The sequence below is a fragment of the Pelodiscus sinensis genome, chromosome 26 (assembly GCF_049634645.1).
Source record: "Pelodiscus sinensis isolate JC-2024 chromosome 26, ASM4963464v1, whole genome shotgun sequence".
In the NCBI taxonomy this organism is placed as follows: Eukaryota; Metazoa; Chordata; order Testudines; family Trionychidae; genus Pelodiscus; species Pelodiscus sinensis.
In genome coordinates, this window is record NC_134736.1 from 6,004,464 (window position 1) to 6,016,661 (window position 12,198).

The following is a 12,198-nucleotide window of genomic DNA, read 5'->3' on the forward strand; positions in this document are numbered from 1 at the left end:
TTGCAGCTATTTAAATCTGAAATGTGACAGTGCTGTAATTGCAGGGCCTGACCCCAAAAAGGAGTTGTGTGTTGGGGGAGGGAGGAAGGGTTGTAGCAGTGCTACCCTTCTGCACTGCCTTCAGACTTGGCAGCTGAACAGTGGTGGCCGCTGACCACGAGCCCAGCTCTGAAGGCACAGCTGTTGCCAGCAGCCATGCAGAAGGGTGGCATGGCATGGAATTGCCACCATTATTTCTAGGCTGCTTCTGGCAGGGTGAGCTGGGCCCCTCAGCTCTAAAGTCAGCGCAGAAGTAAGGGTGGCATCAACATGACTCCCATGAAACTTTTGGGTCAGGACCTCCAATTTGAGAAACATTGGTCTCCCCTGTGAAATCGGTACAGTACAGGGTTAAAGCACACAAGACCAGATGTCACAGATTGTTTTTCATGGCTGTGAATTTGGCAGGACCCTACTCGTCAGAGGTTCAGAATGCACCCCCCTTTCTTTAGTCTCTTATAAGAATGAGGGGTCTCAGGTACAAATCTGCATTGCCTAAAGAGCACGTTTGTCTGTAATCCCAGCAGCTGGCTACCAGCTCTTCTTTGTCTATTTCCCACAAAAGATTCTCCATATGTTAGCAGGAAATCAAAGTTCTGTGAGGAAAGTGTCAGAAAAGCTGGACAGTTTAAGACAAACCTGCAGCATCCCAAGGCGGGTCTACACTGGAGTGTTGCCGTTTTAATTACCCTGGTATGGCCGATCCAATTCAGGAAGTAAATACGCCCTATGCCAGGAACTCTTCATGCAAACTAGGATTTGTACTCGTATAATGCTGCCAGTGGGAAAGCCCCTCTCCACACGCACACACACACACCCCTCCTCAGATAGACTCAGTTATATTGGTACAGGTTGGACCTCTCTAGTCCGGCATCATCAGGACCTAACTGGTCCTGAACCAGAGCATGTGCTGGACATGGGGAATTCTCCTGCCACCGGCCCCCAAGCCCGTTATCGGCTGCTGGCAGGCTACCCCAGCAACCCTAACTTGCCCCACCACAGCCAACCTGGCTAGGCTGCTTGCCCAGCTACTGCCGGCTCCGGCTCCTGCTGCGGGTCTCCATTCCTAGGCAGCCAGGAGCAGCTGTAGGGCTGGGACTCTGACCCTGGTCCCACACAGCCAGGGGAAGCTGCAGGGCTCCAGGCCCTGTCCCCACACGACCCAAAGCCGTCCTCACATAGCTCAGGGAAGCCGCAGGGCTCTGGTCCCGGCCCTGGGCTGCTGGAGGGCTTCAGACCCAGTCCCATGCTGCCCCCAGCTGGGCTGCTGGCTGATATCCCATACAGCTGGCCCTCCTGCCCTTAGGCTCCAGGGCTCTCTACTCCAGGAGCATCCGTGGTCCTGCCAGACCAGGGATGTTGCCAGACCAGAAAGTCCCAGATTTTGGAGGTACAACCTGTGTATCTTTTCCAGTGCTGACCAGCCCTTAGCTGTCCACCCTAATAAAGCCAGTTTGTATGGGGATGTGACAAATAACCTTAACACAGTCTTAGGTATCTTATCAGTCCCTTTGGTTAGTAAGAACCCCTCCAGCGGTAGTTTTCAGCTTCGAATGTGCATCAACAGGGCACCCAAGAAGGCGAATGGCATATTAGGGTGCATTAGGGGGAGCATTGCCAGCAGATCCAAAGAGGTAATTATTCCCCTTTATTTGGCTCTGATGTGGCCACATCTGGAGTATTGTGTCCAGTTCTGGGCCCCCCACTACAGAAAGGATGTGGAAGTACTGGAGAGGGTCCAGCAGAGGGCGAACAAAATGATGAGGGGGCTGGAGCACATGACCTATGAGGAGAGACTGAGATTTGGGTCTGTTTAGTTTGCAGAAGAGAAGAGTGAGGGGGGATTTGATAGCAGCCTTCAACTTCCTGAAGGGAGGTTCCAAAGCCGATGGAGAGAGACTGTTCACAGTAGTGACTGATGGCAGGACAAGGAGCAATGGGCTCAAGTTACAGTGCGGGAGGTCTAGGTTGGATATCAGGAAAAGTTATTTCCCTAGGAAGGTGGGGAAGCACTGGAATGGGTTCCCTAGGGAGGGGGTGGAATCTCCATCCCTAGAGGTGTTTATGTCTCGGCTTGACAAAGCCCTGGCTGGGTTGATTTAGTTGGGATTAGTCCTGCCTTGGGTGGGGGCTGGACTTGACTCCTGAGGTCTCTCCCAGCTCTACGATTCTATCCCTGTTATATAAAACATGCTGGTGATTGTTTCAAGCGCAATACATTCCATGAAGCACGTCATTAACACCACCTCACTGAGATGCTACAACAAAGGAAATTTATTTAAAAATAAAACTTTGTTTTGTTTTTTTACTGACACAGGTGCATGAAATTCAAAACAAAAAAGCTCTTTAGTGGGCTGCATACAAGAATGAAAAAATTAATAAATAACATTAGTAAAACCTCTAAACATTAACAATGTATTTGCAAAACAAAATGAGGACTTTTAATCAAATGAACCTTAAAGCTCAGCGACTCTCTGTAAGAATATTTACCTTCTGTTTTTCTTATTCTTTACAGGTCTGAAAGGATTAAATACTGCTAATATAATTTTTTTTTATATTAATGACACTATTATATTTTTTTAAAATATTTTGTGAAAATCTCAACAGTTTAACACTGATATTATATAAATTGGTATTTGTTATTCAAGAGAAATAAAGCTACTCTTCCTCCCCCACCATGAATAAAAAAAAAAAAAAAGATTTATATTAGGAATTTTAAAAAATAATAATTTTCTTGTTTCCTGCTCTGATTTTAAACTGGGGTACATTAAAAAAGCCACAAGAATTGCATTTTTGTCCTTAATCAGCTAAAATGCACATGTACAGCAGTTATTCTGTCCCTAGATTAGCATAAAGGGTCTTAGTGCATAAAGCAATGTGCTGTTCCCCAAACCTAGCCAGCTGCCCTGGGATTTGGGCGGCAGTTAGGGACACATGGGGAAAGCCGTTGACAAAGAAAGCAAAAGCCACTGCACACCAGCAGAGAGGCACTGTTTAATGCTTAAATCTGCAGCAGTTGCAGCGAGGAACACGCCATGTGCAGGTCAGCAGATGGATTTTTCCATCTACAGTAGTAACAACATGGCTGTGACCTTCCTCCTGGGGGAAATTGGTTCTTTTGTAGATTTCGCCACACAGTTGGGAGGGTGGTTAATAGGGATGTAAAATCCCGTTTATTTGGCTAACTGATTAATATATTGTTTAACTGGTTAAAGGGAGGCAAACGGGGCAGGGGAGAGGGTTCCAGCTTAGCTGGAGTGGCCCCCCCGCCCACAACCTCCCCACCCCGCCACAGGCAGTGGCTGCTCCAACATCTCAGTCAGAGCAGCCCCCAGCAGTTAACCTTTACCAGCAAGACTCACCGATTCAAGGTGAGGCTTATTGGTTACCTGGTTAAACTTTCACATCCCTAGTGGTTAACGCAGCAGGGTGGCTAGAAACTAGTGCAGAGTGTCCCATTCCATCTCTGCAGCCACAGCTACCTGCTGATTGAAATGTGTGCTGCTCTCACTGCATTTCAGCCTCTCACTGCACTGTGAATTTTGCTTGCTTTGTTTCCTGGGGCGAGAGGTAGGGGACAAAACAGCATTTTTACAACCAGAACTCTGATTTTTTTTTTTTTTTTTTTTTTTTTTGCATTTTTAAAAACCAGAGTCCCGAATTACAATTCTACGGTCTTCACACCAAGCTTATTACAGCACCAATCCAGACAAGTCACTGTTAGTAACAGGATTTAGATAAGAAACCTCCATAGTTGAAATGCTACAAAACACAGTGTCATCTTTGAAGTGACGCTCGCCCACCTCTCTCCTCCTTCCTCTTGCCCCCTCCCCCCCATCCCAATCAAAGCAGTTGCGCTCACGGGCATGTCTAGCTGAGGCTCTACGTTTTCACAAGAGGCTATTCATATCCAGCCTAGAGGTGCAGCATTCCCTTAAGAAAGGCACTAGACATTTGGCTTTTTTTCCCCCCATTTCTTTCTTTTGAAGTAAAATAACAAGTTGACTTGACACACAGGTTGGGGGAGAATCATAAGGTCACCTCTGCAAAAGAAAAGCAGCAAGGAAAACACCCCACAAAGTGCTTCACTTGACTCCACAGAGAACAATCTTGGGCAGCACGGTTGGCTCGGCAACACACAGCCGACTGTAAGAAACATTAAGTCTTCAAGGAGTTTCTCAGATAAGTTTAAGACACCCACAGTAGGCAGAAAGGACTCCTGCATAAATCATACCAGAGAATTGCCTTCAAATCTCTCACCCTGGAACGATGCCCAAAGGCAATGAACTTCCACAGCTGAGCCCCGAAAGGAGGTCCGCCTTTGCTAGGCGGGATCTAATTAGCAACAGGGCAAGCCTGTGAAAATGGACTATCCACAAAGACTAGGACGTTGCTGCTTTGAACAACATGCGCTCTTTAGGGCAGGACAACATGTAAGGCTTTTCAGATGGTTAAATTTAATTGCCATCGCAGCAACGACAGAAGCATCCCATCTTGTTGAAAATACGGCCACCACGCATGCTGAGACGCCCATGCTGATCTTGCAGAGAAGGTTTGAAGTGAATCAGCTGCAAAACCAATGTGGAATTAATGGCGGCGCTGGCAACAGATGCCAAGAGAAGAGTAGCATTCACGACAAAAGAGTCTCTGCTTGCTTCTGAAGCAAGCACAGATGAGGAAATGATTCTGATACCCCAGAAATGATTTGGTCAGGACCAAAACAACCATCGGAAGAAGAGCTGCCCTTGTGGCAACCTGAGCTGTTCCAGCATTAGCCTTGCAAGCTCGGAGACATGCTCACGAAGGCCTGTGGTGTATCATCACAGCATTTCGCACAAAGCAACTTAACTTGGCATGTTAGTTGCTGTCTGTCGAGTTCCAAGGCAAAGGAACAGGAGGAAAAGAACATTCCACGGAGGGCAATCACCCTTCCTTTCACAGCTCAAGACTTCACTGTGGCTAGACTCTGCCCTCCCTGACGCACACACAACGGACACTCAAGTCACGCAACTTGACTTTGCACCATCACAGAGAACAGTCAGTATCTTCCACAGCTCGCACCAATACAAGCACAGCATCAGCCTGTTTGCAAATGTCACCTCTGCCACCGAACTAGCAGCAATATCGATGGGCAGTGATTGTTCCGCACAGACAGCGATTCTCTCTAGCTCTCCAGACAATATTTTCTTTACCAGAGAGGAGAGGAAAGGAGAAAAGAGGACAATTCATGTGTTTATGTCACCTGGATCCCACTGCACTTACGATATGGCTATAGATTGAGAGAAATTTTATGTTCCACATAAAATGAGAATCTAGTACTTTGTTCCCAACTGTGACATTTGCTGTTACTTTTGTTAAATGCCCTGTGTGTCAATTTCAGGCTCTGGATCTGGGATCAAGGCCCAGTTACCCAGATTCTGTAAAAGGGATGAATGACATCAGTCTTGCATACCCAAAAGATATTTCATTCCATAAATATTCATCCAGTCACTACTGCAGTTCATTCATACCACTGACATTCAACCGCGAGCCAAATCATTCTGGGCACAGTCTGAAAAGCTAATGGGCACTGAACATTTTGTCCATTTGTCAGTGATGTGCTCTCTATGCCTATTTTATTAATACCTCTCTGAAGGCATCAGTCGGCGGAGATGCCCACATTGAAAGGGATTAAGTAAGAAAGCTACAAGCAAGTCAGGTTACTCCAAAATAATAGGTGAACACCAGCTCTTCAAGTCCAGTTTGACTGTTTCATAAATACACTATTTCCTCTGTTCTCCTGACTGACACAAACACTGACAATTTCCTGATGTAACAAAGGATAAACAAGCTCCATGTGGCTGGGGCAAACAGCATCACTGAGAATGTGGCTGCAATTTTACTATAAAGCAGACTAACTATGCCGAGGAGATACAATGGCTGCACCTACTTACTCCACAAAGAGTTTGGCACACAGGTGAGCAGCTCCCACACGCGCTCTCTAAAGGAGAGGTTGGAATGTGTGCGCAAGCCGCAACTGTGCTACAGCCACCATGCAATCAAGATGAATAAAACATTGTATCTACCAGATGCAACATTCCCATAGCAAGAGTGCAGGAGAGCAGCTAGTGGTAGCTGTCACGTCCAGCACAGCTGTAATCAAGCACAGCTGTAATCAAGTTTAAGCACTGAAGCATAAAAATGCTCTGGGCTAAATAGATAAGCAGCAGCTAGTTTTCTCCAGGCCTTCACTCCCCCCTCTCTCCCCCGCCAAAAGAAACCCCCCTATAAAGTTCAACATATCTAATTCCCTGGAATCTAGTGCCAGCAATGTGAGAGAAATCATCTCCCAGCACGAAGGGGTTAAAAATACCCAACTGCTGCCAGTCATACTTTTGTCCCAGTTGAAGGGGAGGACTTAAATCATGATCAATAATTATGGGTACAGAAAAAATGCCACAGCAAACAGAAGCGGTCTGTTCCCCCCCCCCCCCCCAGCAGACGGCCTCCTACAGATTGTGCTAAAAAGCCTGAGCCAACGCACAGCAGCGAACAGGTCCCAACCTAGTACCATGAACCACAGGGCACACCACAGCAACCTGGAGACATGTTCAGAGCATTCAGTTAGAATTCACAGCACAAAACACGCCCACCCCACCTGCCCAGAGCATCAGCTCTGGAATCACATGTCGTGAGACCTATTTCTACCAATGCCCGTTTGAGACCAATCTGCGCTCCTGAACAAGAGGTGGGGGTGAAGGACTCCAAAACAATGCCAAGAAACACACCGTATACACATCTCTCTGCTCTGCTTCGCTCCATTACTTTGAAATCAGGAACCACAGCACCCTGATAACTGATTCTCTTAAGAGGCAGGGCTGAATCCAGCGCGAAGTCTCTCAAGGAATCCCTTTCCCCTTGCAGTTGCAGCTGGGCTATGGGCTGCCCAGCCAGCTGGTCCACAGAAGTTCTAGGCAGGGAGGTGATGTGCTATGTGGCCACATGTGCAGGGGACGAAACGGAGACAAATTCCCGGAGAATATTCTTGGCCATTTCAATATTGTTATGTGCAATGACCAGAGCTTTCTGAATGTCCTGATATGAGTATCCCTGGCTCATAAGATTCTCAATCTCACTGGAAAGTTGGGGAGAGGCGCTGGGGCCCCCCTGCGGACAACTCCCGGCTTTCCGTTCAGAATTTATCCTCCGTGGTAAGGGCTTTGGTGGCCTTTCTGGAACTTGAGAGCCATCAGAAGAACCTGGGGGAGAAACAACTGTGTTATTTTGGAAGACAAGTGCATGTTGCATTAACCAGCAGCTTCAGAACACTGTAGTCAGCACTGGCTTTAGAGTTCTGGCTTCCCCCCAAAAACTCTCAAGCCATTTCCCACAGCCAGCTTACCCTTTCATCCAATGTCAATTTCTCCCCCACCCCCCGCTAGGTCAGGTAATCTCATCTCCTTCTCCCTGGTGCACAAAAACTGGCATGGAGGTTTAGTAAATAATTAGTAAACCCAACTGGTTTTGTTTCTAGAAACACGATCAAGCAAATGGGAGCTGTTTGGATAAATCTATGTGAACAGACCTCACGTCCAAACCAGAGTGAGAGAGGGGTCTGAAAAAACAAAGCAAGTACAAGAAATATGCCAAAGAATTTCCCCATAGATAACAATGTGTTCCTAAGGGTCGGGACACCCTTCTTTTTAACCACTAATACAGCGGTTCTCAAATTATTGGGGCTCCGGAGCCCTTTACATGCGTAAACATGTATGCAGAGCCCCAGCAGTCCACTGATTGTACGCGTTGTACCTATCGATGTTTGTCAACCTCGAGGAGCCCCTGGAGATGTCTCCCGGAGCCCTGGGGTATACAATTTTTTTTTTTTTTTTTAAACACACCAGCTCACCGCCCGGTTCCTCCACAGCCATAGAAAGAGTCCAGGGGGAGCGTTCATCTGGCTGTGCAGGAATCGGGTGGCGAGTGGCTAGCTAATTCCCACCCCGCCCCATAAATATACCTCCAGCACAGCCTTGTACACCCCGCGGGTTATACTCGTGCGCAGGGTATACAAGATTTGTTTTAACTCAAAAAGCAAAAACCGCGGGGTATATTCGCTAAAAGATGGTACCCTTTCAGAGATCACTGTTTGCCATTCCAGGTTCCTTACAGTTTCCTTCTAATTTTAACAACTGTATAAAACATGTCCTGCTTTGCAAATCACTGGAAACTTTTCAGTATGCAAACATCTTAAGAAAGTTTGATTTGCCTTTTAGGACAACCCCTCAGAAGCCTGAAGATGGTGTTTTCCAAAATGATGAACTTCTGCAAAAAGCATGCAAGTCCTTAGAGTAAGAACTCCCCAACATTCTAGATAAAAGGAGCCAGCCCTGCAGCACTGGTGTCAGGAAGGAAGCAGTTACTATGATGCCGGGCTCTCTGAAAAACTTACACCAAAAGCACAAAAGGCGACAAATTCACTGAAGCCACCTCACTCACCACAACACAGTTCAACTCACTAATTTTCTAGGAGAAATAAGCAGCTTAAAAACAAACCACAAGCCGGTTGCAGAACTGCGAACAGGAATGCCTTCCCCATTTGCCTCTGAAATAGGTAGTCCACCGTTTGCTCGATCAGATTTTAGACACAACAGGTCACGCTGAAAGAGTAGCCTTGTTACAAGCGTAAAGGAAGCTACATTCTGTGATACAGGACATGAGAGCAGTTACTGCCACAAGGGTCTATCCCACCTAGTAAACAGCCTCTGACAAGAGCCAATACCCCGTGATTGAGATCACAGTGAAAACTCCCTGAAATCGTACTTAGCCCTCCTAAAGCATTTTTCATCTGTAGTTTACCAAGGGAGTGCAGTTATCAATATCTCCACTTTACAGACGGGGGAACGGAGGTAGAACGACTGGAAGCCCTAACTCCATGGTTTCACAGTGGGTAGCGGCAGAACCGAAAACAGACGCACGCCACAGGTTCTGCTCCTCTTTTATCCCACCCGCGGTGCTCTATGAACGCTGGGGGCAGTGTGAGGAGGTGCAGAAAAGGGTCCGTGTGGTAAAGTCCTGTTGCTTTTCTCTGGGCTGGAGGAGAGGGTCCTGAGTACATGGGAGCTGGAAGTCTGGAGAGCAGGCTCAGAGAAAATTCCTCACAGGCTCTGCAGGAAGGAAAGCTGGAATCTGAAACTTCCAGGCAAAGATCTGGAAGGCAAAGATCAAAGCAAGGAACCTATCCTCTGGAAAGTTCTTCCTGGAGAATCTGAGCAGAAAGGTGCTACTCTGAGCTGCTCTTTGCTTGGAGACCCTGCTAGATTACAGGGCTCAAGAGCAGGAAGCACTCTTTCCTAGTTCCTCCCTTAGAGCCCCTTGGAGACGAGTAACATATGGGGGCCACCTTCAAGGGTTCCTGGCCACAGCGGTAGGGTTGCCACGTGTCCAGTTTTCACCCGGACAGTCCGATGTTTGCAGGCTCCATCCAGTAAAAAAACCCCAGGAAATACCAAACACGTGTAATGTCCGGTATTTCCCGTTCCCCTGGGAGGGAAGCCCGGCGGTGACAAATTTCCCCTGCCACATCTGGTGGGGGTGGGGGAGTGAGGAGCACAGCAGAGTCTAGCGAAGGCAGGGCAGGAGGGGGAAACGTGCTGGGTGTCACGCTAGGGGGCTGGGAGCAGAGTGCGTGCTGCTCTGGCCCACATGACCAGCAGAGACCGGTAGCTGGTCACGTGATGCCTCCCTCTACAATGTGAGCCAAGGCAGTTGGGCTGAGCAGCAGGAGCAGCCACTTTAAAAGTCAGATTGTTCCTCTGTGCCTGGCTCTGCGGGGGGGGGGGGGGGGGGGGGGGGAGGAGGAGATGGGAGATTTGATTGGGGCGGAGGCTCCCGATGCTGGGGATGCCTGCCTCTGGGGGAAGGGGGGAGTGCACTGGGATGGGGAGATGCTGGGGGGGGGAGGAGGCCTGGCTCTGAGGCGGGGTGAGTGCCTTGGGAAAGGGGATTGCTAGGGGGGGCCTGGCTCTGAGGCAGGAATGAGTGCATTGGGATCGGAGGATGCAGGGGGCCTGCTCTGAGGCAGGGGTGAGTGCACTGATATGGAGGGACTGGGGGGCCTGGCTCAGGGGGAGGGGTGGGTACATTGGGGGTTAGTGTGTGGTCCCAAACTGGAAGGAGTGGTGCAACTTTTGCTTACCAACTTTGCCGCACCCCCCACCCCGCTTTTTTTGCTCTACAACTTTAGTCTCTCCCCCTCCCCCCCGACATTTTTTTCCCCGGTGTTATGTTTTTTTATTTTTGTTTTGTTTTTTGGACGGGGGGGGAGGGGAGCGCGCGTGAGGTTTCGGTATTTTTTGTTAAACCATCTGGCAACCCTACATTGAGGTCACATCCTCTTCCTCTGAGCAGCCTTTGATTCCTGGAAGATACTGAACACCTCACCAGAGCAGCCCCACAAGGTGCAAGACTAATAACCCCAAGATGGTGAGTGAAGTAGCTAGACAGTTGCAGAACAAAAAGTTCCAGGCTCAAACAGAATTTTTGGACAGACCGAGCCTGGATTTCTCTCTTAGCCCGTCTGTGTTAGCCAGGAACGCACGTGTCTCCAGCCAGTAGAGAACAACCACCAGCAAGTCTCTTCTCTACAGGGTGGATGTCACCAAACTGTTTCAGAACACTAGCTCCATCTGCTGGCAAGAGCCTCACCAAGCACAGATCAAAGATTGGCCTTTCTTACTACCTTTGCCTGCAGAGTTTTCCTCGTGTTTAGGGGCACATCACCACAAAGCTCAGTGTTAAGTCCAGCCATAGTCTGTGCCTTACTTCCCTGCCAGCGAGTGCTGCAAGGTCACCTCATTTCCAGAGGAATATTCTTAATGGATAACCAGGTTAAATATGGTAGGTTTTGCCAACTGCTAATCCAAACACCAAATGGTTCGAATGGCTAGTGCAGTCCATACGAAGGTCTAAATCAATCCTAACCCCTCAGGACTGGAGCACCTCTGTAATACAAATCCTATTCTTCTGCAGCGTAAGGGCCATAACAAGTCAGCGATAGAAAAGCTTCAAAGATGTGTAGCAGATCATCAGGCACCACTGCAAAATCAGGAGGGAAGGGTATTCACCTGTGCTGGGATCACCATCCAGAGACATTCGGCTGAAGGCAGACGTGGCATTGGAGATATCGGAGAGTGTGCGACGAGCTATTGCGACTGGTACTGGTGGTTTGGGGATATCATAGCCATCTTCTTCATTCTCGGACTCTTCTGGGCCATTGCTGGCATTGGCCGCAGCTACATCCCCCTCATCTAGAAAAACACATGCACGATAAGCTCCAAGTGTTGAAGAGAGCCTTCCCTTTGAGACAGGCTGAATGGTCCGTTCCCCTCAGCCCACATGCCTTTGCACGGCAGATAGCTACAGGTCTCCTGTTGGAACCCCAAATCCAGAGAAAGGTCTTTCCTCAAGGCCATGAGTAAAAAAAAAAAGTGTCACAGTAAAGAGTAGTAAATGCTTATTGTTATCTCAAATAGCACATTCTTCTTTAAACGTTCATGTATGTCACACACACAGTTCAGCTTTCCTGCTTAACTTTCAATTTTACACTATGCGTGTGGAGCAATGCAGACCCCTTTAAGATCAAATGAGCACTCCCAGAGTTTCTGCAGATGGCACTCAAATAGGCAGAAAGCAAAAGGAAGTACAACACACATTGTACATGGCATCCCACCAATCAACCTTCTGCAGGCAGGTTATGTGCATAGCTGCAAGTTATTCCTTATCTTTCCAGTAAAGTTACTTATCTATATACAGGATGGGTTAGTGATCCATTACAGCAGTATCCAGGGTGTCCCATCCATAGTGGAATTCATTGTTCTGACAGGGAAAGGACACAAACATGCCACCTCTCTCTCAAGATATGTATGATCTTGAGCATGCTCATTCTTGGCTACTGCCTTCCAAGATACAATAACCAAGTCATTTTGTAACTCTGCTAATGAGAAACAGGGGCTATGAAAAGAGACAGGTTCCCAAGATCTGGGCTCACCGTGAGCCCCAATGACAGAAATTTCCCCAGCCTTGGGACATAAGTGAGAATGCTGGCACCCCAAAAAATTGCCCTAGAAATATGCTGAGTGATATTCCCACTAATCACAACTGCTACAACGGCAAATAGACCTT

At 48.0% G+C, this 12,198-nt stretch overlaps 1 protein-coding gene across 2 annotated transcripts in view; it reads right to left on the reverse strand.

Annotated features, from left to right (window-relative positions):
* Positions 1-2,295: 2,295 nt before the first annotated feature.
* CBL (Cbl proto-oncogene) overlaps positions 2,296-12,198 on the reverse strand; it is a 57,975-nt gene continuing 48,072 nt past the window's right edge. For both annotated transcript variants that reach the window (XM_075909358.1, XM_075909359.1), the window contains exons 15-16: positions 11,142-11,324; positions 2,296-7,277 (exon numbers count right to left, since the gene is read on the reverse strand). In XM_075909358.1, the coding sequence (XP_075765473.1) occupies positions 7,009-7,277; positions 11,142-11,324 (452 nt within the window). In that variant the 3' untranslated portion in view covers positions 2,296-7,008. The remainder of the gene's footprint in view (positions 7,278-11,141; positions 11,325-12,198) is intronic.